The sequence below is a fragment of the Vipera ursinii genome, assembly GCF_947247035.1.
Source record: "Vipera ursinii genome assembly, chromosome: 1".
Lineage (NCBI taxonomy): Eukaryota > Metazoa > Chordata > Lepidosauria > Squamata > Viperidae > Vipera > Vipera ursinii.
In genome coordinates, this window is record NC_139512.1 from 116,719,879 (window position 1) to 116,746,617 (window position 26,739).

The 26,739-nt window shown below is 38.4% G+C and overlaps 1 protein-coding gene and 1 long non-coding RNA gene across 3 annotated transcripts in view; one reads left to right on the forward strand and one right to left on the reverse strand.

Moving 5' to 3' along the window:
* Window positions 1-26,739, forward strand: part of LOC310631936 — a 79,623-nt gene that overhangs the window by 24,897 nt on the left and 27,987 nt on the right. Inside the window, exon 1 of one of the 2 annotated variants that reach the window (XR_014490745.1) lies at window positions 9,829-9,963. The exons of the other annotated variant lie outside the window; for it this stretch is intronic. This is a non-coding gene — a long non-coding RNA (uncharacterized lncRNA). Of the gene's footprint in view, window positions 1-9,828; window positions 9,964-26,739 lie in introns of those variants that run through there. 2 annotated transcript variants of the gene reach the window in all.
* LRRC55 (leucine rich repeat containing 55) lies at window positions 9,445-19,422 on the reverse strand (the record flags this gene model as incomplete). The annotated part of the gene is made up of 2 exons (XM_083348718.1): window positions 9,445-9,944; window positions 18,753-19,422. 2 exons carry the CDS (start codon window positions 19,420-19,422, stop codon window positions 9,709-9,711), a joined length of 906 nt encoding a protein of 301 aa, XP_083204844.1. The 3' UTR covers window positions 9,445-9,708.

Genomic DNA, 26,739 nt, shown 5'->3' on the forward strand with positions numbered 1-26,739 from the left:
GCTCATCACATGATCACTCACAGATGGCCATGTGAATGAATTCAGTCATAAAAAGTCTTTCTGAGCAGACCTAAAATAATGTGAATATTCTGTTTGTGACATTTGGTCTTTGATGGTGCATTCATGCATGAAAACCACTCATCTGCAGTTTCACTCAAGTCAAAATGAACAATTTGGTTGTCTTCAATAAAAAGATACAACTAAATATACATAAAATGTTTTTTTTTAAAAAAAGGGAAAAATAACTCTAACTCTCTTATTTGGTCTTGTATCTACATTTTGCACCCAAAAAGTGACATTAGTAAACAAACAAACAAACAAAAAACATATGGCATATTAACTCACAACTACTATCTTATTAAATGATTTTTTTTTATTCTCATGAAAAAACATTCACACAATTATAGGGAAAAATTACATTAATAATATCTGTGTATGTTTATGTTCTTCTGTCCCATTTACTCCAACATTGGCTATAACGCAAAAAGGTCTTAAAAAACAGTACAATTCCACAGAACTCCCCCTGTCTAACTAGAATGTATTCAACAGAGGCTCATTTCTATATATTTACCTGCCAAGAGCTTTTAGACCAGATGAATGAAAAAATCAATCCCTTGGAGAACAGGGATTGAAGTAAAATTCCTTCAACCATTATTAATAGCTCTAGGAATCCTGTTGTCTAGTGAACCCATTGTCTGCATTCTGAAGGCCTCTTTATTTTTTTAGATTTAATGAAGAAATATTGACCAAAGCTACATTTGAAATATTCTGAAATCCTCATTTTAAAAATGTAGTTTTAATTTCATTTTCTAAAACTGAAATTGTATCTTTATTATGAAAATGTTTTTGCCTTCTTTTTCTCCTTGTCATAGGAAAGGAGGGACAAAAATAAATTTAAAATGGATAAGCTTTTTTAAAAGTGCAATTTAGTAGCTTTCTTTTTTATTTTCTAGTAACTAAGATTGTAAATCTATGCAGGCTTACTTGGAAGACCAATTACAGTTATTCCATAGACTTGCCTACATGCATCCTTTAAACTGTATAGAATTTATTTCTAAAATAGACAAACTTTGCACTTGTTCCATGGAATATACTTCCTGATTATTTGTACTGGATTGCACCTTGAAATTTTCTGTGAAAATGTCCTTTTTTTATTAACTACAGTATATTAAAAAACCTTCTTTATTATAATGGGAAAGGGATAATTTGGTGATGTGGAAGACAGCTGGCTTGATGAAAAATTATTATATAACAAGCACGAAAATTCATCAAGCAGAAATTTATTTGCTCAGCAAAAACAGCAAAATAGTTATTTGAAAATGCAGGAATATGATTTTTTTTAAAAAAAAACAACACCTCCAACTCTTTTGTTTTACGTTTTCTATTGCAAAAACAAAAGAATTATGTTTTTTATATAAAATTAGACTTCTGGCTTAAAGCTCATAGATTTTCTGATTTAATTTTTATTTGAGTTATTGTAGGAATACTGTTTTAAGTCAATTACTTTGATTACAGCAGCTACAAAGAAAGAAAATAAACAGATTAATCCTATTTGCCTAAGCAAAGACCACTCGGTCTTTCAAGTCCCTCCCCCACATTTGCATAATTCTAGGAGATGGAAAGCAAACAACTGTACTGGATATTTTTTAATCACAGACTTTGCCTCCCTCAGTTGGGAAATTTGCATAAAATAAGGAGTAGAAAACGTGATTTCTTCATCTTCGATGTTTGATCTTCAACTGCGGAAGACCGTAAAAAAAAAGAAGTGGCTATGTAGGAAATACCCAAACTTTTCCATACGCATTTGATGTTCAGCTGTGGAAGAGAGCAAAGAAGGAGAAATGGCTAGGTAGGAAATGCCCCAACTTTCCTGCACTTTCCTGTTTCTGTGTCGGAAAGTAGACGTAAGAAAAACTACTAACACAAAATTATATTGAAAAATCTACCCAACTATCCAAATAATAAATAATAAAAGTTACTATTTGCCCTAATATTAAGGGATGTGCAAGAATACAGACACATGTTGCTCTGCAGGACAGTGAACCAGGCAGGATAATACTCACTAGTATTATCCCATAATCAGGGTTGGTGATGTGGGAAGTTCCAACACATTTGCGCAGGACTTATTTCAATGAGCATAAGCAGTGTGCCCAATACAGTACAGACTATGTATTCAGGCCTCTTATTTACCTTTATAGGCTTAAAACTGTTTTGATCTTCTTCAGTTCTCACATGGCAAAAGTTAAGGCCACTGGATATGATATGGATTTTCTGTCCCATAAATATACAACATGTATCCTATACTGTTGGAATTACTGCATGAGCTTCAGGGAATGCCTTCTGTATTTTCTAATACTGTAATATGGAGGAACTCTAGAGGAGAAGTTAATTCACCATGGAGGATATTGACATGTTTTAAAGGTGCTTGATACTACCTACCAAAAGCCATTGTGTAGTTGTTCCACATTTCCATCCTCAATGCTTTCTAATGCAGTAAGAGATGCAATAAAGGAAATAAAGGAACAATATGAAACATGGCAAGCCCTGGGCACCCCATATAATTCTATAAATAAAAAAAAGTTTTCTGGACACATCCAAACTAGAAGGGAAAGTGGGAAAGGGAAACTTAAAAATGAGCACTAATAAAAAGTTGAGGAAACAGTGGGTATGACAAAATGAAATCCAAAGCATAACAAAACCCATTTTTGTATTTTGTTTTTGATAGAGTGATTAGAAAAATTAAGTGCACACCACATAAAAATTTAGCTGCAATATTATATATATTCCTGGCAACTAAAAGTGCCAGACAATAAGATTTTATAATTTTATATTTAGCAATGTGTGTGTACATATGGGTGTGTGGTGTATATTCACACATATTCATATAACACATGAGGTGTGATATATGTAAATATTTGTCTAGCCAAGGAAAATTGTAGTTTTGGGTTCAAAAGTTAAAACAATATTTACCCCCCTCAAAATCATCCTTCAAACCTGGTATACTTATCTTCAAAAGTGTTTTAAGATGATCTATTTAAATTAGTCTATTCTGATATGGTCTTGCCATTTGAGTATGAAAGGAGTTGAATTTCAAGATATATGGAGGGCACCAATTGGGGAAGGCTAGCAGAATCCCAATGAAACCAACTAATTTGGTTAAGGAAATTTTGAACAGTCCTTGTTTTGCTATTCTTGAAGAGGGTTCTAGCCTCTGCTGAATGTATGAGATACAGACCAATAACCTTCATTTTTTAAAAAAAGCTTTTAGAAATTTAAAAAAGTTTTTTGAAGCAGGCAAAGATAAAGTTGTCCATTACTCTTCCCAGGTTGTTTGACCTGAAGTCTTCCTTTGTTGGGCAAAAGATTTGCATGCATCATCTCTTTTCCTCTTTAAATAACGTGAAAACGTATCATTGCTTTTTTAAAATAAGAGATTCCCCTTTTCTCTCCATCAGTCGAGGTCTGAATTATTTCTGATAGACTCTGTAATGTGGACTCTATTAATGCTTTTGATTGGTAAGGTGGTGAGAAACTCTCAGACAGACAGATGGGAGAAATAATTGATGAACCAGTATTCAACCAGAATTCATTGTCTCATATTTTTTTCTTATCTGGATTTATTTCTAAAACCATTGTACCCCTCTCTAACACTAGCTGGATAAGATTTCTGAGGTTTCTGAGGATTTCTGATGAAAGTATGTGTTGTGTGTGTCTATAAGTGTATCTATGTATTGTGGCTTGCTTGTGTTGATGGGAATGTGGTTATATTTCCATGAATTAAAGCCGGCTGTATGATATATCCATGCTTACTTTATATGAATTTGGCTTGATTTGCATTTTAATACAAGGGAGTTTGGTGATATCATATAATATTCCACTTGACTTTTTAGACAAACATTTTTATTAAATTAAAAATCTTTCCATTAAGCAGCTTGTTTTGAAAATTCACAAATCTTCTTTGAACTTCTAGGCTTTTTCTGCCATAGTCATAAAATGTGTCATGAAATAACAGATTGGCAAATAGTAACTCAAGGGCTGCCTGTGGCTCTTGGCCTCAAAAACAGCATCATGACAAAGCAAAGATGACCACCCATTTTCTTTCCTGATCAGGTAGATCGTGTGAAAAAAAGAGATTAAGAGAAATAAATATCTCAGAAAATATTTTGCCCATATATTTAATATTTCCCCATGCGCAATAATGTTATGTGAATGCAAAATGTTAGACAATCCTAAATTCTACATACAAAATCTAATGACTGGAAGTTACTGATTTGGTCATGCATTTAAGATTGTTGATGACTAATCCTTAAAGTTGAGTTTCATAGCAACATTTTAATTTTAATCTTAAAAAAGGCCTATGCACATTTTAACTTAGCTTTACAATATTACTTAAGTGCTACAAAAGGCACTATGACTATTTATTCCATTTGCTTCCAACAAACAAACAGTCCACATCTCGTTATTATTTTTAAAACACACCCTTTTGGTTCATAAATCTATACATCTATGGCCAGATGTAGCTTTACCTGACTGAAGTGCTAGGGCTGGTAGCATTGAAAGAAGTAGGCAACTGCCAAAAGTGTTGTGTGCTTGGAGGATGTGGCAAGTTCCCAATCATTCCTCCTGAAACACTTGGCCATTCCTTCCTCTGTGTATGGCACCCAGCCTGTGACAGAAGATTTAATTGCCAGTCCATTTGGCTTCTGTTTAAAGGGTGAAAAAGAACTATATCATTCTTTGAAAGCAAAATGCCTTACATTGGCTCTGTATGTCGGATAGGGTAAATTAGATACCACAAATAATATATATGGCTTGGTGACATAATAAGGTCTTTCTCCAAAAGCATAATGTAAAATTGGGACTGGCAAAAAAGGAGTCTCTGTGTTAATGAGACACAAAAATATTTGCTCTGAAAATGTAAATTAGCTGAATTTTCTAAAGAATTACCAACAATTTTCTAAATAAAGCTTACGTAGATATGCAAAAAGAAACTGAAGAACATCCAACAACTTTCCACTAACTGGAGCAAGGCTTCCTTTGTGACTCAGAATACATTCATACCTTGTAATTTACTTGGTTGTATTAAATGGTGCTTTTAGGGACATCTTCCATTTAAGAGTTGAAAGTGAGTTGGGTGAATTGGCAGAAAATGATATTAGCATGCAATGTGCCGCTCCCATTGCTGCTGCCTATCCTATCTTCCATTGCCTGTTTCAAATTAATCCTGCCACTTGACTTTCCTCCAAGGTAAAGATGACAAAGCTTAATAGGTTTTGCATAATTTGAGACTGCCCTTGGTTAGCAGCAAAAGAAGCTGGTGGAATACAAGTTTAACACTGATGCAGTTAAATTGGGGACAAGACGAAGGTAAGGCCATAGGCATGCGGCAGAAAAAAAAGCACAGCCAAAGGATCTAACTGAAGTTGAAACCAAGGCTAAATTGAGAGAAACACAATGTTCTTTCATACAGGCTGAGAGAACCACTAGTATCTGATCATCTATTATCAGTAGTCATGAAAAGCTGAAAGTGGTTCTCAGGGCAGAGTCAGCATTCTGGTTAGGGGACCTTGACTACCATTTACACTCAAATTATTCAGATTCAACAATATACTCTTGTGCTTGATAAACATGCACTGTATGTAGGCTCCATAACTTCATAAATAACACGGGCTTACTTGAAAAAGAATTTTCACTTCTTAATTTGCCAAGGGCACACAAGGTGAGCTTTTTATGTGACCTTCAGCTACAAGATTCATGTTCAAATGTTGCTAAATGGACATTCGAAAAAGATATTGTTGTCTACCAACTCTTGAAAATACAGGTAATGTGTGGTGAAAAAAGAACAGCGTGGGAAGGAATAGCATAATTTATTTTCTTCATGATTTTTTGTAAAAATCACTTTTTTAATCCTCTTTTCAGAACCATAATGGCAATGTGAGAGAATATGGCTGCCTTTAAGAGACAGGTGTATGAGAAATAGATCGCAATCACTGGGATTTGGTTATTAACATGTTCTTTCTAAAAGATTCTCAGAGCTATGGCTATCCCAACTGGAACAGCCCATAATTTATGCTAAGCTTCTACAAGCTGGGTGCTCTTCAGAAGTGTGGACTTCTGATCCAAGAATTCCTTAAAAAGCAGAGCAAGTATGTATTCTTAGAGTTGAGGTCTGCCTCTATGAGAATGTCGAGGTTGACTATAGAATTATTCCACAAGAGCTGAGTTGTTAGAAGATGGCAACTGCCATTGATTTCTCTAGAATTAATTCAATTGACACAACTGGAATTTGAGAGAATATCTGTGGAGTTCAGTGTGTGTTAATTTTCATATACAATGAAAGTTCTGCATGAGAATTCAGAAGCCAGTTTTCATTTTACCTTATTCAGTTCACTTTTACCTGTTTTGCCAGCTGCAAATGTGGAGAATTGCAGGTTAACATACCACAAAGAATCATATGACTTTCTCATCACCAGCTGGACTTCTAAAAATACTTGTTTAGATCATCCCCACCACCACTAACCTCTGCAAAGATGAAATTACAAACTGAAAGGCACCTTGATGCTTGTTATAGGAACAATTTTAGATTAGCTTGGACAGAAATCAAGCAAGCTCAAGGAGTGGTGGAATCTACTCTTTTGATCGCAGTTGTGTAAAACCTCAAGACATAAAATGATGTATTTCTCATTGGCCAGTAGATATGTACTGTGTTCAATACTGAGAATAGAAAACTGTTATTAGAAGTTCAATAATGATTTTTTTCCCTTCCATCTCTATTTGCTTGTTAATTAGAATAGAAAAGTTAACACCAGTACAGATTGCTCGGCAACTGGGACCCTTAAATATAACCTGAACATTTCTTTGTGCAGTGCATGATAAGTCAACACAGGCAAGTTACACAAAGTTTGAGAACAATTCACATGATATAATTGTGTCTTACAAATGAACATCTACGGTATATAATTTTAGCCCTGTACAAACTGGTTTCCAGGTATTTCCAAAAGCCTCATAAAAACAAACATTTAGAGCTGTTTAACAATTAGTCTCTCTTCTGTCCAATCCTCCCATCACAGTGTTATATTGTTTTCCCAAGTTACTCATGATGAGATCAGTGTCAAGATATGATTTTTGAACATCTTTATTTGTAGGTTTCCTAAATGGATGATCGTGTCAGGGACAATGTGGCATCTGGGAATGAAAACTGTAATGGTTCCTTAACAGCGATAGCAACAGCAACAAATCTAAATAATTAACCATTTTATTTTCTGCCGGATGCAAGCTGCTTCATTTTGACTAACGGCAGAGTTGGCTCTTTATGCGAGATCTCAGATCTTCATGGGTCTCACCTGGTAGATCTCCTCATGAAATGGTCAGGATAAAAAACCTCAAGTACATAAAAGAAGGAGAAGACCACTGATAAGGATACATTTTAAAATGATTTTGCCTTTGAATGACAACTTCACATGCCACTTTCTTGATTTTAGTAGGAGTAATTGAGAACAACGGGATTTTATTATCCCTTCTCTCCGCCAAGCCCCTCTCCCCCAATAGCAGCATTCAGTATCTTGTTTGGTCCTATATCTATGCAAAAAAAAAAGTTGAAATATATAATCAGAAATTTCTATGAGATAGTTATAGGCTTTATAAGGTGCTTCCTGTGGCAGGAATATCAACTATAGTTTATGTATTGTTAACTATAGTTATAGTCTGATATGCCCACTTGGCATTTGAATCTTCATGTCCAGCATTGCACTGTAGATCTAAATGCAGAAGTTATGTTGCCAATCAATGTTCTTGGTGGTGTTCATCTGATTTTTACATTTATTTCTAGAAACTGGGTTTGTAAAATATGTAAATAGTAGCTGAAATAATGAAGTATTTGGTTCTATTCCCTTCCCTGATTTTGGCTTCCTCTGTTGCTTAAGGAAATTAATTTTCTCCATTTGTTCTAATTGTTCTATTATGGACACTTCTCTAATAATTTCTTCCTGTACTTATGGCTTTGTTATGTTGTGAAAATAAAGACAATACATGTTTTTATGATGGATATTGAAAGATGCTGAATGTGTTAGAATAGCAAAGGAATGTAGCAATGAGACAGATGTCAACATCACCCTCATCACTTAAATGCAAATTATTTTTCAATTCAGTTCAATGAGATCAGGAGAAATAATCTTTGTAATACTAAATGTGGCTTCTTTCAAATCTCCCACATGTCTCCTGCAATTCTGACTTTTAGCACCATCTAGTGCTAGTGATCTCAGTAAGGCAATCTAAATAATCTTTCTCCCCCTTGCTACTGTATAAATTTGCTACATTCTTCATTACTAAGATTCTCTAAAGGAGAACATTTAGCACCCTCATTCTTTAGAGAAAACCAGTTAAGTGGATATAAAAACTGACTCTGAGGTGTAGATATGGTTTTAAAAATAGTGAAAAACAAACAAAGCAGCCCATATGTTGAAAAAAAATTGCCAGATAGGGTGATTCTCTGCAATATCTATGGGAGAAACATCTTATACTTTTTAATCCTCCACAAACATTATTTCCAACAAGAACCCACATTTTTTATTTCTCCCCCCTTCCCCCCTTTCAAGCTAGTCTAGTTCCACCCAACCCAAAACACGATCATCCTTCTATGTTCACTTCAACGTTCACACCTATCAAAACTCTATAATTCTTTGGGAACTCACCTGGCTGCCTTACACTACTTCTATCTATTTTTTATGAGCAATACATTAAAGCCTTATTCTATAATGGTACTTATTTTAATTATTTAAGGTTTTACAGTCCTGTAATGTAGTATAGTAATTCTCTGCATATCTGCCATGTTTGAAGCTCAGGTCAGTAACCGTCTTTGCAGGCCATTCCAGCTAAAATCTGTTTGGTTAGCATGAGGCTGGTCATAAAACCAAGAGACATTTGTGTAAATTGTAGCACCATCTATACTAAAATAATTAGCAACTGGGATGAAAAATAGTCTATCTGCCCTTCTTTTTTGTCTCCAAATATTTGTGGGTTTTTTTGGGGGGGGAATTATTGATAAAACTGCAAGCTCTGAATGTATAAATATGTCCAAAGGATGGCCACTGGAACTTGGGGAAGAATCTCAAAGGACATTTCTTTCATGCTTGAGAATGAACCTTCTTCAAACAACCTTCCTTGATGTAGTTATGGGATGGAATGATCTGGAGGGCAGAATTCTTCAGGCTTCCCAAAAGGAAAGTCTTGAGTTTTTTTTCTCTCTCTCTCATCGGTCAGTAGTCAGATGGATATGCATTGAAAGTGGATCTTTGAGTGAGTCTATGCTCCACTTATAAATGTAAAGAATATGCAACAAGCACAGAGGAGGAAAATAAAAGATCTAAATATGTGTTAAGCGGAAGCAAAGAAGAGAAAGCAAAGGATGAAAGGTGGTCTGAGCATGTGTTTTTGTCATTTTTCAGGACTTGTCTGGCTGTTTCCAGCACAAACAGAATTGTACAAGGCACACTTCAGTCTCCCTATCCCTAACAGGCCCTGTCTCCAAACAACCAAATAGGTGGATGGGTGGTAGTCTGATGCTACCTGCAGGTGAGGAGGAAGGCTCAGGAAAACAGCCTAGTGGGGAAAAGACAACCTTCCTCATCTTCCCTGAGCACGACAGTCCTTGCCCCCTCTCCCTTCCTTGGCTGTGAGCGATGTGGGAGCCGGAAGGATCAGGCCAGCTGACTATATCTCCTCATCCTCACTTGCCTTGCTCCAACGGTGGCAGCAATTGGCAGTGATGCCCAGCAGGAAGTTGGTAGCAACAGAAGCAATGGAAACCACAAAGCCCACAAAGGCAATGAAGAGATAATCATCCAGGCTCAAGGTCAAGTGGCAAGCCTTGAAGCTCTCCTCTGTCAGCGAAAGCAAAGAAGCACCCTCCATTTCGGGTGGCTCCCGGCACTCTGCCAGTTGGGTATCTGAAACAAGAGGAATCTGGTAAGTCAAACATGCCTAGCTCTGTCACAAGACTTGAAACGGTGAGCAGTTTCCTCATCCCACCCCTTTTACTGTTCATTTCTCTCAGACCCTATCAGAAATTCCTAAACTGACTAAGGGATGGGGAAAAATAGTACCTGTATTAGGATATCCTTAACTCTGATTTGATATTAAGTAGAAGCCAACAATGCATTTTGGAGGAGGGAGGAACATTCCCCAGACCCAAGCCACTGAGTCTTCATTTTCCAGAGCAGATTTTGAAAGCATCTGGGGGTTGCAGAGGAAGGGGCACAAGGGAAAGTCTTGCTGCATGAGTGAATATCTTTTCAAATATTGGATTATATCCAGTGCATAGAAGCCTACATACTCTCCTAAATAAGTGAGTGCTAGCCCATCACAGCTCATGCTGGGATATCAGTTAATGAACTACATTTTTATACCTGCTCCTCTAAGAGCTGAATCGCTGAATAATTCCGCAAACAGAACTACCAACAGCAAAATACAAAGCATAATAACAAATAAAAATAAAACATTACTTTCCACAATATGTTCTAGTTTTTTTTGTTTTTTTTTAAACAGCCCTTTTGGAACTATTCCATTTTTCCATTATTGCTCATAATTAATTTTCAATCACTGGCCTCACTCATCCACGTTTTTTTATTTTTGTAAAGCTAATGGCAGGAACTACTTTACACATGCAGTGGAATCACACTCTGCAGCTGTTTTTGGATTAAACATTTTAGAGTGCAGAGTCCATGTATTTCTGGATGCCTCCTCATGACCAATTTCTTTGTTTATTAAAAAACATTAGTTTATTTAAAAAAATAGTGTGATAAGTAGTTACATCCTAAGTTAGTAGTTTCTGCTGAGTTTAAAGATGCTCTGAATGGATGGGTGGAGAGAGGTTGATATGAAGCCTTTATATTTTCAAGCCCACTCTCTGCATTCTTAATGAAAATTAGGTGCTATTGAATTGGGTCTAATTCCTGGCAAAAGCAGGGCTTTTTTTTTGGTCATAGAACGCTTAGAACGGAGTTCCGGCACCTTTTTTGGATGGAACCTGGTAGGGTAGGCAAGGTGGGTTGTATGACATGTGTGAGTTCCGGCACTTTTTTCTTTTACAAAAAAAGCACTGGATTAAAGTCACACTTCCACCTGTCCTTAATAATAACTTATAGATACATATGATTTCATTGTGGTCCTCTACGAACTGTTTCTAAGAATACTGAGTTCTCTACAGATCTTGGACAGATACTACCATACGATAAAGAGTAATCGAGTGATAAGTAGCAGATGTACTAATGGAAATCCCCTAGAAAACCCACCCTTTCAGCTTGGAGATATTTCCCTAAAAAAAGACCTAAGCCTTGCTGATTCAAGTGATTAAGGAGACCAAATCAGTTTAACCTGCATTTCCTTGCTTCCAGATGCTGGATAACACCCTCTCCTTCATTATCTGGTCCACCATCACTCGCACCGTAGATGCAAATTTTAAAAAAATACACCTAACCTCAATTGTATAAGTGCACTTAAGGAGATGAAGGTGCTGTTAAAGCAGGGCTGCCATAGGCTGTCATTGCTTGAACGGGATTTCCTGTCCTCAGGCCCTCACATTTGCAGCATTGAAGATAAGCAAGAAGGTCAGAAAAAGACTAGTGTCAGGAAAAAAGAAAGCATACAGATTGGGAGAGGGTGCTGATATATGATTATGCAAGCTGGGGATCTTCCACTAGAAGGACACAGAAAGGGCAGAGAGGCAATGTGGTATGTCCCAGAGCCCTTTCTTATGCATTGCACTTCTCCTTCTCATCCAGTTCTGACAATGTTTCACTTTGGAAGGACATCACACCTCTGAGTGCTTCCAAAAGAGTTTTCGATTCATAGTGTGATGGTATTTGAAATACTCCTCACATAATGACTGCAGTAAACTCCCGCAACGTCACAATACACACTGATACTGTTGTCCATGTTGTCCACTTTTTTAAAAAAAATTCCTCTCTGTTTCTCTCTCCTTCTCTCCTCCTCTTTCAAAACTTCCCTGCAGGGGCTCTTTTGCATAAGGGCGGAGGACAATCGTCTGCAACCTCCAGTTAAGTGTGATGTGGCCGTTTAGGTCTTGGTAATTGACAGAAATGAAGAATTTGTGGGTAGTAAATCTCTATTCATAACATCCTAAGAGAGTAAGGATGGACAACTCATGTGCCTGGGTTGTGCTCCCTCAAAAAAGAGAACAGTGTCTCTGTCATAGCTGGAAGATTAAGGGTAGCAGTGGTGAATTGCGGGAAGTTACTTACTGACATTCCCACCCACCCTGTCCTTTGGAAGTGACCTTTGTGCTGTCCACTTGCCCTGTTGCTTTGTCCTGGCTACAGTACAAATCGTCAGGGTGTATGGGCATTTTGGAAAGCCATACACGGAATCAGTTTACTCTGATGCTTATCCTAAGAACCAGACTGAACTGATGGATTCCCTGCACATCTGCTGGCCACCTGAGTGGGCTTTCTTCACAATCAGGCATTTGGGTGAGACAATGAGTGCAGAGACTCGCTGTGCTGCAGATGCAGATATTATATTAATAGCCAGCATTAGAACAATGCTTTGCTTTGAGGAAGGGTCACAGAACGCTGACAGAAGAAGCAATAGGGATTACCGTACTGGTTTTCAGCATAATACTCTTGATTTTTTTTTCCAAAGAACCTCTTGAACCTTCGCACCCACATCTGGCATATAAACAAAACATAAATATGTGGATATTTATGCCCCCCTTCCCAACTTTAATAGCATTCACAAAAAGAGATGTGCAAACTATGACCAATAAGGCAACTTGCTGAAACAGGAATCATTTTGCTAATATGACCCAAACTCAAGGGGATGCTATATGTTGGTTGCTTTGTTCCACCTGGCAATACCCCAATATTCAGGTTTTGAAAACAGCCTCCCTCAAACATCACCTACCCCAGGAATCTAGACATGCAATCCAAGCAAGGATAAGGGGTTCTTCTCCCCCCAGGATTCCAAAACATCAAGGGAATTCCCTCTCATTATGTCTGGGGGGAGTTGCTTATAATCTACTTTCCTTGCCTTGCTGATGTGATCAGGCAGTTCAGGACCACTCCTAAGCCCGTTCCCACAGAAAGGATCGAAGCACAACTGGTGAATAAATTCACTTTTCTCAGTCAATTTGATCCACCAGTAAAACATTCCTCTTTAGTTTCCTAACAGTGGGTACTTTTCAATTGACTCTCATTTGGGTGGGACACTGGGTGCTAAGGCAAGCAAGGAAAAGCAAGGAGTGCCTTAGTTCTTTCTGAACTATCTCCCAATCCCAATGCAACTTTCACCTGTATGCGCATGCACATATACACACAGAGATAAACTCTTTCTCATCTTGCTTCTGTCTAAGTGGCAATTCTTTACACGTTATATCCCATCAACACTCTGGGGAAAGAGTTTAGGTCCTGCCATTTTCTGACTTCATTCTGTGATGTACTCTCCCCACATGAGCTCTCTTCTCTTCTCTCTTCCCCATTCTGTTATCTTACTCCAGTGGTGGGATGCAGCCAGTTCACACCGGTTTGGCAGAAGCGGTAGGTAGTTTTTTGTTGCACAGGCCCAGAATGGATTTCCAGAAGGGGCATCCAAACAGAGAACCGGTTGTTCACATATTGTGCATCCCACCACTGTCTTACTCCCATGCATAATGCTATCATCATTTATCCAAAAGTCCTTTCCTGGCTTTTGCTCCATTTCCAGAGTAGCAATTACTTCTGTCAATTTAAGCAAGCCATTTTAAAAGGGAGAAATTGACTGTTAACTGTTTTGTTAACTGAGCATAATCTATATCTAATCTGATCTGAAATATCTCTTCAGGAGAGACAGAGAGATAGACAGAGAGACAGACAGACACACGCATAGACACATGCATACATATGCTCATACAACTGAGAGTGCCAGTGTATATAATAGTTAAGATGCTGCGATAGAAGTGGGAAGAGCCAGCTGTAATCCTTCTAGTCTGACTTGAAGTTGGTCAGGTGACTTTTGAGCTAATTACTCTGAAAACTATATGGCAACCCACATTGTACCAGCATGGTACATTCTATAATCATTCTGGTGGACCTGGTTGGAGTTTCTCTGAAGGCTTGGCACATGGTGAGACTGAAGCCTTGGTTGCCACTTGGAATAAAAGGCTGGCTGAGCTTTTGATCAGATTGTACCTGTGTAGCCTCTCTTCCTTTTTTCAATAGGAATTTTATTAAGAATTATAATTACAATAAAATTAAGATAAAACAAATACAAAAGGAAGTGACTTTCTATCTTTATTACCTTCTCTTAAAATACCACAAATGATCTCTTCTTTCCATATCTCATTTCTTATCTATAAATAAATCCATAAAACCTTGTCATTTCAATCGTGATGTTGGCAAAAGTCTAATAAAATTTAGCAAACAATATATCTACTTTAAGCTTGATTAAATAAACTGACTTTATATTCCTTCCATTTACTTCTTTAGTCCCTTCAAATAATATCCTAAAACCTGATTTCTTTTCATTTTTTTGCCCTTCTCACAAAATACTTCAAACTTTAACAAAAAAATTTTGTAAAGCCAATGTGGGAAAAGTATCTGACTCATCCTCTTAGTCTATTGTTTAATTGTTAAGAGATCAATTGATTTCTTTTATAAGTTCAGTATAACATCTTTTTTTATGCCATTCTTATAGTCTGTCATTTTTAAATTCACTTTCAACTCAAATCTCAATCTTGTGAAATAGATTTTTTTCTTATTCTATAACACGCCTTAGACCCAGTCTATCTATTGAGGCAGACACTATTAAAATTAACTTCTGAGATCATTGTTCAAAAATATCCTTCAATGTACCAAAAGTTAAAATATTTTGCTACATTGTATAATTATAAGTCAAATTTGAGTGTTCTTCTCCTTAAAGTGTAATCTTCAGTTCCTTCTAGTTCCCTCCAATGTCCAATTTTTAAAATCTTATCTATTGTGTAGTGGGTTCTGGGCAGCAGGAAAGATGCCGAGATGATGAGTACAGCATGGCAGATCTTTATTCGGTGGTAGTGATTGTACTGGGGAATAGGGGTTACCTGCCCTCCTTTTATACCTGGCCAGGAAAGCAGCTGGCCAATCAGTTTGAACCTCTGTTTCCCGCCGCAACTGGGTTCCTGCCAAAAGTCCAATGCCCCCTGGTGGTGACTGCTATGAACGTGTGTCTGTGTTCCCTTCACCTGGATACATAACATTATCTTTCTATTTATTTTTTAAAAAATCAAAACAAAAACATTTCCCCATTGAAATGATTTCTTTATAATTAATTCCAAAATTTTATTTCAGATTTAGCTGGACTTTTGGTCTATTTCTAATTTTCTAAAATTTAAGCTATAATCACCCTTTTGTTGTTTAGAAAAAAATTCTGTTCTTAAACTTGTAGTTCAAACTACTTTCACTAAGGACTGTAGGAAATTCACCCAGTGTTGTAAAACCTGTTGATCCAAAGATTGCTACTAGCTGAAAACCAGATAACAGTGTTTGAAAGTGATTAGAAAAGAAGCAAGCAAATGTTGTGTCTTTTCAGGTAGCAATAGCAGTTTGAGCAAGCTAGCTGTTTCTTTGTGTCCCAAAATTCTAAATCCTTGTGATCTGCAGGTTTTGCAGTTTCCTACTGAAAAACAACTGCCTGGATCACTTGTTGGTGATTTCAGAATCTGTCCTTGTCAGGAGAGAAATTATTGAAGAGCCAGTGTACTTGTCAACTCTTCATTCTATCAACTCCAAGACAGCTTTTTATGGAGCTTGTTTTCAAGTCTGTGAAGTTCTGTCTTCAGTTCTGCACCTTTACTGATACACGGTAGACCCTAATAGCAGGCCTAGAATAGAATAGAATAGAATAGAATAGAATAGAATAGAATAGAATAGAATAGAATAGAATAGAATAGAATAGAATAGAGCTGGAAGGGACCTTGGAGGTCTTCTAGTCCAGCCCCCTGCTCAAGCAGGAGAACCTGTACCATCTCAGACAAGCAGGAGAACCTATACCATCTCAGACAAGTGGCTGTCCAGTCTCTTCTTAAAAACCTCCAGTGATGGAGTGCCCACAATGTCTGAAGGCAAGCTGTTCCACTGGTGATCTCCAGAAGCTCTCTAGATATCTCATAGCTTATTTCAGCTTCCTCTGCCTCATAGTAAACCAGGGAAAGCCTCGGGGTCCACAAGGGAAGAGAGGCTACATGATAGAGACTTCCAGGTAAGAAATGGTTTCTTAAAAGTGCATGTACTTTTCTGCCCTTATTACCTCCACAAAGTGTGGTCTGGCAGCCCTGTTTCAAGAGTTTCAAGCTATAGCGGTGGTGAATGCATCTCTGAGAGAAGGGATGGACCCATTGAAGAAAGTAGTGGTCTGCTCTTTAAGACACCATTGCTAGAGGTCCAGTTGAGGGCAGTTTTTAGTGAAGGTTGTGGAGAAGGAGGTCATGCTGCAGCTTCACAGAACCCCGAAGTAAGTAAACTATCTGGACTTGTTTTAGTTGTATTTCATGTCTAGGCATAGAACCAAAACAGTACTGATCATGCTTGTGGATGATCTCTGGTTGGAGCTGTATATATATCCGGCTCTTTTTGATTGCTCAGCAGCTTTCAGTACTATCCATCATGATATCCTTTTGCATTGACTTTGGGATCAGGAATTTGAGGCACAAACTTATGTTGGTTGTCCTCCTTCCTCTGGGGTCAGTCCTAGTCAGCACTGACAGTGGGGAAAGAGATTAAACCCATATCACCAGTTCTGTAGGGTTCCTCAAAGCTTGATGCTCATTCTACTCCTATTTAACATCTGTAAGAACTGCTGAGTGAGGTTAATAAACAACACAAGTGTCATCACTATGCTGTGGTGGATGTGGTTTTTTTTTGATGAGTGAGTTATTGCTTATTCTTGGGTGTAGTCACCTGTGTAAGATGGGCAGCCATATAAATCATATAAGTAAATTAATAAAAGACACCCAGTTGTATATTTCTGCTGTGGGCCAGCTGAATGATGCTAAGTATGATCTGTCTTTGTGTCTGAAGGCTGTGAGGCTTTGTGTGGCAAAGAACAGACTTCAGTTTATCACAAACATGATTGAGGGTTTCAGGGCTCATTGACTTTCATCCCTAGTTCTGGATGGTATTGCTGCAGAAAGAACTGGTAAACAATTTGGGGGTCCTCCTGGATTCATGCCCCCTATTCGAAGTGCAGCCATAGGCAGGAGGGCTGTTGTTCAACTTGGTGTTTGTGTTCTCTTTCCTCAATCAGATGGTAGTGCACATTGTCTCTCATGCTTTGGTTAACTTCCAAGGGGATTAGTGCAATGTGCTATATGTGGGGCTGGCCTTGAAGAATATCTGGAAGCTACAAGTGGTCCAGAATGTAGCATTATGAACAATTAAGAATATGGCTTGGTACACCCATGTTTCCAATAAGCTTCTGAGTGTAACTTAAGGGGCAGGTTGTCACTTACATAGTCTGAAATATTTGTAGTCTGTCTGTCTGTCTGTCTCATTACCTGCCCCATCAGATCTGGCAGAAGGTACATGTGCCAGGTCCTGTCAATTAAAGAGTGTCACTAAGCAGACTCAGGAAACATGGCTTTCCTGTATCAGAAAACCCATTTCTTGTGATTAGATTAACCCCAAACCAGTTGGTCTTCTATAAAGCTTCTAAGTACTTGCTTTCCCCCCCCCCCTCAAAGATGGGAAGTGATTGAATTTGAATTTGTTACTGACAAATTAACTGACAAACTTAGTTATCCTTTTTTTGTTTTCTTAAGTATTTTGTCTCTTGCATTTTGTTATTACATTGATGTTTTAATTGTGTTAGAGACCCAGAGCTGCTTTATGTGAGAGGACCAGTTATAAAAATGTAATGAAAAAAATAGACAAATAAAATAATTCAGGCTAATAATAAAAATAAATGTCAATATGCTTATAATGTGTGTGTGTGTGTGTGTGTCATTTGACATTTATTTTATTATTACCCTGAGTTGTTTTATTCAGTACTTATATTATGATAATTAGGTTTTAATATAACATATACATTAAATATATTAAATATTTATTTGATGGAATACCTGAAATATTTATTTTTTTCAGTACAGACATATACGCACATGTAATGTTGATTATTTAAAGACAGTCTGAAGTTCCAAATACACACACACACACACACACACATTTCTGAAACTCTTGACATTTCACCTGGATCAAAATCCCTTTACCTGTTAATAAGCTTTATCCTTAACCTCACATTGTCTTTGAGATGAAATTAATTTTCTCTTATACTTGAGATGAAAGTTTAATATTCTGCCCAAAAGATCTTTCAGAGATGGCATGCTATGGGTACAATCAGCTGGGATCTACATTTGATGGGTCCCAGAAGACATGTCTTCTCTGCCTTGGCATCTGCTTTATGGAACATTCCCTCTCCTCCCCTCCTCCCAATTTAGATTAGCTCTGTTCCTAAGACATGCTTAGATGGCTCCATTGCTGAGCTGCTATTTTTATTCCCTAGGGTTTGTATGTCTGTCTTTAATAATATTTACTGTTTAGGTGATTTTTATATCTGGGATTTATATATGTGCTTTTATATGTGGTTTGTTGTGGGCTGCTCAGAGTTGCCTTCGATAAGATGGGTGACTATACAGATTTGATTAACAAATGAATAAAGACTTCACAGCAAGATAAGTGACAAAATAAGAAATAAATCTGAGAATTGGACAATCAGTTAAGTTCACCTACCTGACATACATCTCTGGATCCTATTTGTCAACCACTTCAGCAGTGGCTCCATGGTACAACCGCATATCCAGGGATTGCCTCCAATTTGAAGAGTCACCAGGCCCGTGAGACCTTCTAAGGCTTCAAGGCTAAGGAAAGACAGAGCCCCATAGCTGAGATCGAGATCACGTAGTTGGACCAAGCCTCGGAAAGCTTGGGAGTCTACCTTCTTCAGCCAAGGGTTGTGGCTTAAGTCAACATGTACCAGACTGTAGGCTTCCTGAAACATATCAGCCACCACCTGAGTCAAGTTATTGTAGCTCAAATCTAAGTGGGAAAGGTGCTTAGATGTCAAAAAGAGTCCAACTGGTAGTTCAACAAGGGAGTTGTTCCGCAAATCCAATACTCTCAATTCCAAATAGCAGGTAAGGTATCCAGGAGGGATGCTTGTGAGGTGGTTGTGAGCCAAGCTTAGGTTTCTGGTGTCCAATGGAAGATCTGGTGGGACTGAAAACAGTCGTAGTCCACTGCAATCCACAGCCTGGCTGTGGCATGTGCACAGAACTGGGCAACCAGTGACAGCACTGGCAAAGACTACTACCACTGCTACAAGGAAAGGGCTTAATATCATGGCAGGAGAGCAGTGGTGTGCAAACTGCTCTCCTCCCAGCTGGACACAGTTTGCAGTCATTTTGGTAAGGTGGAAGCTACATGGCAAAGAGAGGCCAATCAGGAAAGGGCAGCAATGGGTGGAGACACAACCCAGCCAATTAGAATCACTGACAAAAAAAAACTGCTACATTATGGCTGGAGAAACATAGGACATTGAATCCAAGTTCATAAGATCTTGAGGCACTTATAGGACCTTAAAAGAGATCTAATTAAGCAAGAAGCTGACAAGTTTTGGTAGCTTGTTTAGCTTCCTGAATAACCTTTTTCTATAGGAAGTAGAAGAGCGTAATCTACCTGCACACATGCATGTGTAATTTCCATGGAGAAGTTAAAAGATTATAATATAAAATGTAAACGAAGCTGATAACTTTTACCCAGGATCTGCTGATTTCTTGATCTTGCATTAAGATAAAATGTGCTCCTTGTTTTAGTGTATTTTATTTTGTGTTGGTGTGCTGGAGACATAATTTGCTGATGCCTTGCAGAAGTTTCTCATTGCACTAGAAAATATATATATATATAATCAGGTCATTGCTTTTTGCAGTCTCAGTAATTCTACCTGCAGTTCTACCAGACTGGGAAGAATTTATCCTGGAATCATTCAGGTGTTATTAAAATAAATGAAATATCTGTCTTCGACTGTTCTGATTTCTGTTTCCCAGAAAGCTAATGATCCTCTTGATAAGCTGCTGCTAAACTGGATCAAGTGAGTCCCTCTTGGAAAGGTCAGGAGAAACTAAGACTGGAGATGTGGAGCCACTTAGAAGTCCAAAATTTTACTTGTCTGGGAAGATGGCTAGCCATTATCTTTCACTTTACGAGCAAAGTCCGTCCTCCAGAACTAGAGCGATTGAAATAGGTACATGAATCCATGTTGTGCCTAACTTGAAAAACTAAGCCAGAAGCTATATGCCAAGAACAATCATGTTTTCAGGGTCCAAAAAAAGGGTCAGGAGAAGGAGTGTAATGCTGTCCTTGAAGCTTTATCTTCTTCCCCAGACTAAAGTTCTTCCTGGAAAAACCTGTCAATGAAATATAATGAAGATCAAAGTGGGGAGTGGGATCATATACCCCTTGTGCATTCAACCTAGTTTTCCTTTTGCCATCTGTTTTTATAGTAATGCACACCCCACTTTCTTCCCAAATTACTGCGGAAGCCCTATTCTTTGTCCTCTGTTATAACATCATTCTGGGAATTCCACATGATTTTCTCAATGTACAATTGTTGTTGCATTTACCGTAGCACTGGACTGAGATGTGTAGGAAGAGGAAAGAAGGCTGAGGCACTGCTTGTTTGGCCAAAAAGTGAATTTATCTGCAAGGAAGGAAAAATATTCTGCTTTGGCTGAGAGGGAGGAAAAGCATGGTAGTTCAGCGTGAAGCCAGCTGAGTTAGATTCCACACCCATTACTTGCCCCACAGATCTGGAAGGCATTATTAGGTTGAAGAAAACTGCCTTAAACCCTTTATGACAGTGCAAAGGCAGAAATCAAATTGTATCAATAAAAGATCAATCATTCTAAAAAGGTGAGAAATGGGAAGGAGTCTAGTTGAGTAGGTGTTTGGAAGTAACACCAAATTTCACTAGAAAAGGGAGTACACAGTTCTAAGACAAACTGTCTGGTAGTTAATCCCCCTTGAACATGGAGGATTTACTCAAAGGCAAAGTTTGTGAGGATGTACAGGCCATGATGGAAGATAAAAGGAAAGTGGAATCACTAGACTGGCTGGAAGACTTCTAACTTGGGATGTTCATCTGCTGCTTTGCTTAGTGTTTTCTTCACAAACACACCACAAATCGGCATTTGATCAACCTGACTGAGGGATGGCAAGTGAATGACAGAGTGAATGGCAATTAATTATTGAAACCCTTTAAATACATGAATTTCTTTTATTCCCTTTCATATCTACTGTTTTACAAGAACCCAAACCTTTTGAACTTGATCCCCAAGAGTGACTGTCCCTATTTTAAAATAACAAATAAGGAAGCTCAAAAATTTGTAACAGGTCCTGGGATTGCATTCAACCTTGTGCCTGCATCTCTGCCAAAATAACATCCAGTTACTTCCTACTGTTCCGGGCCCAGCTGAAGGGCACCACCCATCCACAAGGTCTACTGAGGCTTCTTCTGCAGCTATGAAGCAGTTTTGAGAATTACTCCCATTCAAAGAAAAAACAAACAAGCTGGTTTTTATTCCATTAAGGGGCTGGTGCTGTGCTTTGGCATCCCTATATTTCTTTCCATCCTTTGTGTACCCTTGAGGCAGGAATTCCTTGTATTTTCACTCTTCCTTTTTCTTTCTAATGCTATCTCCTTCCATGGTCATCTTTTTCTTGCATAGCCCCCTGTCCTCCTTTTCCCAATTCTCCTTATCTTTTGAAGATCAAGCAAGTCACAGAATTTACTCAAAAGCTCTACTTAGTTGGCATTCCTGCATGCTTTCTTGCAACTAGCCTTTCTTTCCGTATCCTTGCCCTTACTCTCCTCCCTGGACCCCTGGGAGATGCACATCTCCTCATCTTCTAGGACACGCCCTGTTCACATTTCTGAACCCAGAAATCTTACTTTCCTTAACTAAATGTTGTATGGCACCAAGCATGCTTTCCTTCTCCCCATCATTTCATTTTCATCTCACTAGCAAATATAATTACTTACTCTGAGCCGAAGGATTTTTTTTTAAATGTTGCCTTAATCCATTAGAGATGCCTCTGCTTCATGTCAGATCAGCCTTCCCATTCCATGGAGTCTTCCTTGCCTCCTTTCCTCTTGAAAATAAGGACACTGAGGAAATTTCAGTCTCTCCTTGAACTGCAGCTTCTGCTTGTCTGTGAATGTGTGTGTGTGTGTGTGTGTGTGTGTGTGTGTGTGATTCCAACCAGGTCTTTCCCCACCTCCTTTCCCCTTCTTTCTTTCGCTCTCTCTTTCTTCCTCGAGGGCCAGGTACTGACGTTTCTCCGTCTCTTAGCAACTGCCTCCTCATCTCTGAGCAACAGGAGAGCGGAGGGGCTGCAGACCCCACCGAGCTGAGGCAGGGAGGTAGTAGCCAGGGCGGGGTGGAGTGTGAGGGGTGGGGGCGGGCAGGAGGCAATGGAAGCATAAAAAAAATGCGCCCACAAGATCCTAGAGACAAGAGAGGGAGGACACGCATTCTGAGGTGGGGGAAGCAGAATCAGGCAGACAAGGGGGCGGCTGGAAAGCCGGGAGATAGACGTGGGCAGAAAAAGATCAGACAGGGACATGCCAGTGCATGCATGCATGCACAGAAGCACAGAAACGGGTGGGTGGGGAGGAACCAGGAATAAAGGAGGAGATGCCAGGGAAAGCAGTTTCTCCTTGCTAGCTCTCAAGAGGCAATCGCTTGCATCTTCCCACCACAGAAGGGCTTGAGAAGAAATAGACTTGCCTGACACACAACTCTTGTCTTTGCCTGGAACAGATGTTTTGCCCCAACAGCTGCATTAGCCTTCTTCTTAACCACCCCATCCCCCTTCCCACCAATGGGGTTAACCACTTCCTCACTCTGGTGCTTTGGATTACTATAGTTATTTTTCACCACTCCCAGCCTCTTACAGGGATCTGTTTTCTTCTTTCTCTGTAGGGGAGTTTGGCACTTCCTTCGGGTGGTTTCATGTATGTTTTATGGTTGCTATCTTGCTGTCATCTGAGGGGTAGACAGCTGGTGCAAGCCTTCCAAAGGAGAGCTTGGTGTTCCTTTCTTGGGTGGCTGTTAATTGGTTTTTCTTTCAAGATCCCACTAGGTTGCAAAGGAAGCTCCTGTGTGAAATGGACTTCAGAAGGCAGATAGGATGCTAGCCAGCTGAAGCACAGCAGTCAGTAAATGCCTCCTTTCAGATGCACAATTTTAAGCCTCACCAGGTGCCACTCTGAAGGAAATTTGCTAAATGTCATGGACAGAGTGTCCTTGCTGGCTCTCTGCAACTTGTGACTTGAAAATTATAGTCAGGGCTTCAGTTTATCCCGGCGTTACCTTTAGCTTAAAGCTGGGGCTATAATTCTTTCTGCGCCATGGACCCTTCTGAGGGCCCAGTGAAATCTAGAGACCTCTCCTCCGAGATATGTCTTTAAATACATAAAACACCATTTTACAAAGGAAACCAATGATGCTGACATACAGCTATCGAAATATTTAGTTTTAATTTAATAATTTAAGCAATCAAAAAATTAATTTAAACAATATGTACTGTATGTACCACAGTAATTATTCATGCTTCATTCATCAAGAAGAAGACCAGCTAAATCTCAGAGGTGAGTGAAATTAAGGCTATATTTTTTTCCCTCATCCAAGGTCATGGAGCCCCCTGACATCTAGCCATTGACCCCAAATTAAAAATTCTTGCCTTACAGGAAGATTGAAAAATTCACGATATCTCATGAGTCTCTGAACCCATAGGAAACATGAAAATGGACATCTCATAGGGACAAAACGTGTTTTCAGCTAATCTCCTTTGCCAAAGAAGGATTCAGGTTGCATGAGCAATGTTTGTCATGCCTAGGGCTATGTGAACTTTTTTTTGTTTTAAAATCTTATTTTGTACCAAAACAGCCCATGTTCCATGGAGGAAAATAAAAATTCTGAATACATAGTGTAAATGTATTCAGGAGACAGATGATCTTGTGCAGTGAAATAGCAAAAAATGGAAACAGCAGGAAAAATAATTAGGATATTGTGCCCAGTTTCGGTTCTTAAATCTTCTTGTATAGAAGGATCCTGAGGCAGGATCTAAGTATGGATATTTAGAATATCCTTATTATGGTGTTCAAGTTACAAACACATTTACAACTACAAACTGGGAGACCATGAGTTCTAGTCCTGCCTTGGGCACAAAACCAGCTGGCTGACCTTGGGCCAGCCACTGTCTCTCAGCTCAGGATGAATGGCAATCCAAAAACCTTGCTTAGAGTGCTTAGAGTTTGTTATGTTAATTTTCTCCATTTGCAACTAACGAACAAACATTTCTTTTAATAATACATTTATTTGCAACCATAGGTTTTAGCAAAATTCATATACAATTTCAAGCACCCACATATTCAGAACATCCCTTCTAACATTAACAGAATTGTCTGACAACATCTGCTTTCTTATCTTCCTTGCGGCCATTGGAAACAATGCAACTTGCTTTGCTACATGTTCATCTACATTAGTCACCAGCAAAAAAGATTTTTTCTTCTATGCTAGGCTGATTCAGTTGGATTAACAAAAGCAAGATGAATCTGGATCTAGGTTTCTGATATAATTCACAGTGTAGTAAGTAACAGATCAGATCTTCCTCATGTGAATTATTACAAATGCATAAACACTGGGCATTTGCTAGTCCTTTATATCTTCCACTCAAATAGGCTGTTGGCATTGTCTGACAGTGAAGTTCTATGAAAGTGTGTCTAGGGGAATGGGATGTATGTAATTGTAAACAGATGATATTGCTTGCCCATCTTTAGAAGACCGATACCACTTGGCCAACTGAAGCTTGCAAACCTACTTTTTATCTTCATCTTGTTCAAAATCTTTAAAGAATAAATGATCCATCAATAGTAAAGGTAAAGGTTTCCTTGTCCAGTTGTGTCTGACTCTAGGGCGCAGTGTTCATCTCTGTTTCTTGGCCAAGGAAGCCAGTGTTGTCCGAAGACATTTTCCATGGTCATGTGGCCAGGACGGCTATACTCCAAAGGTGTATGGAATGCTAATTGTACCTATTAAATTATTTGCATGCTTTTGAATTGCTAGGTGGGCAGGAGCTGGGGCAGGTAATGGGAGTTTACCCTGTTGTGTACCACTTGTGTCTTGAACCCAGGCTGTCAGCTTTCCAGTTGACAAGCTCAACAGCTACAGTATAACCGCTGAACCATCGCATTCCTTGGAACCATCAATAGTGAATGATAACCTATATTGTTCAATAGTTCTTGATCTAGTGAAAATTGTGAGAATAGTTTAAACAGATATTCACCCACCCATTACTGTTAAGTTGTTCATGGAGGCATTGCTTTGCCAAACAAGTGTCAGGCATGAAAATCTAGTCTTCTATAATATAAGATTATTTCTTTCTTTATTTAAGTTAATTAATGGAAGGACCACTTCTAATCTCAATATTGCTGCTGCTAAAGATAAGAGTAAGGTTAAAATTAATCTCTGGATTTATTTTGGACCCTCTCTAATTCTTTTAGTTTATTTAAACCCCATATTGGGGCATCATATGTCAACTGTGAGATTGTTTTCCCCTAGAAGATTGTGAGTCTGTACTAGCCAGTCTTCTTTTGAGTAGAAGGAGCAAATGGCTCTCATTAAGCTCATAGCCATTGTTTTTGCTGATGCTATGTGTGGAGTACTTAGTGCTCTCTGAGCTTGGTGGTTTTATTGCAGATGTTTCAGTACCAAACTAGGTAACATCATCAGTGTCTGACACTATCTATATATGTTTTCCATGATGGTATTTCAGTAAAATGGATATCCAAATACTTGAATGACCTCACTTGTTCTATAGCCTTATCATCTAACATCCAATGATATCTCTTTGGTCTCTTAGCAAATACTAATATCTTGGTTTTGGAATAATTTGTATGTATGGTAAATTCTTTCAGAATTCTTCTTATTCCAATTATTGTTGGCATCAGTACCATGTCATCTCTGTATAGCAATATTGGGACTTTCTACTTCCGACTGATGGAATGTAAAAATAAGGATTATTAAGCTCTTCTATAGTGTTGTAACTAAAACTTCTCCCTATTTATTTATCATAGGCAGAAAATATATCAATAAATGCTGCATGATGTCATTTTGAGGGACCATTAATGAGTTGTGAATCAGATGTTCTAAAACGAAATACTGATCTATAGTACGATGTCCCTTTCTGAAGCCTGCCTGTCCTTCTCCTATTAGCTGGCTATCATCACCTCAATCAATAAATCTGTTTAAAAGATACCTTGAATATAACTTACACTCTTCTGGAGTGAAAGTTAGCAGGGTTGTGGAATCTTCTTTTTTAAATATTGGAATTGCTACACTATTTTTCCAGCCTACAAGAATTTGCCCCATGGTACCAATATAAGTAAAAAAGGACATGAGTCTAGGAGCTCATCAATCATGGAATGCCTTAAAAAATTTCTGGTGGTAACATATCTTCTCCCTTTGCCAGCTGCCTGCTGTGGAATTATTCTTTTCACTGCTGCAGCAGTGATTGGGGGTTATTTTAATTATGTTTTTAATATATCTATGCCCATTAACTGCTGACTTGATATTCTAATATCCTCAAATTTATTTTTGAAATAAACTATACAAAAATTAGATTAAATTTGTGCTTCTCTTATTATTTTATTATTACG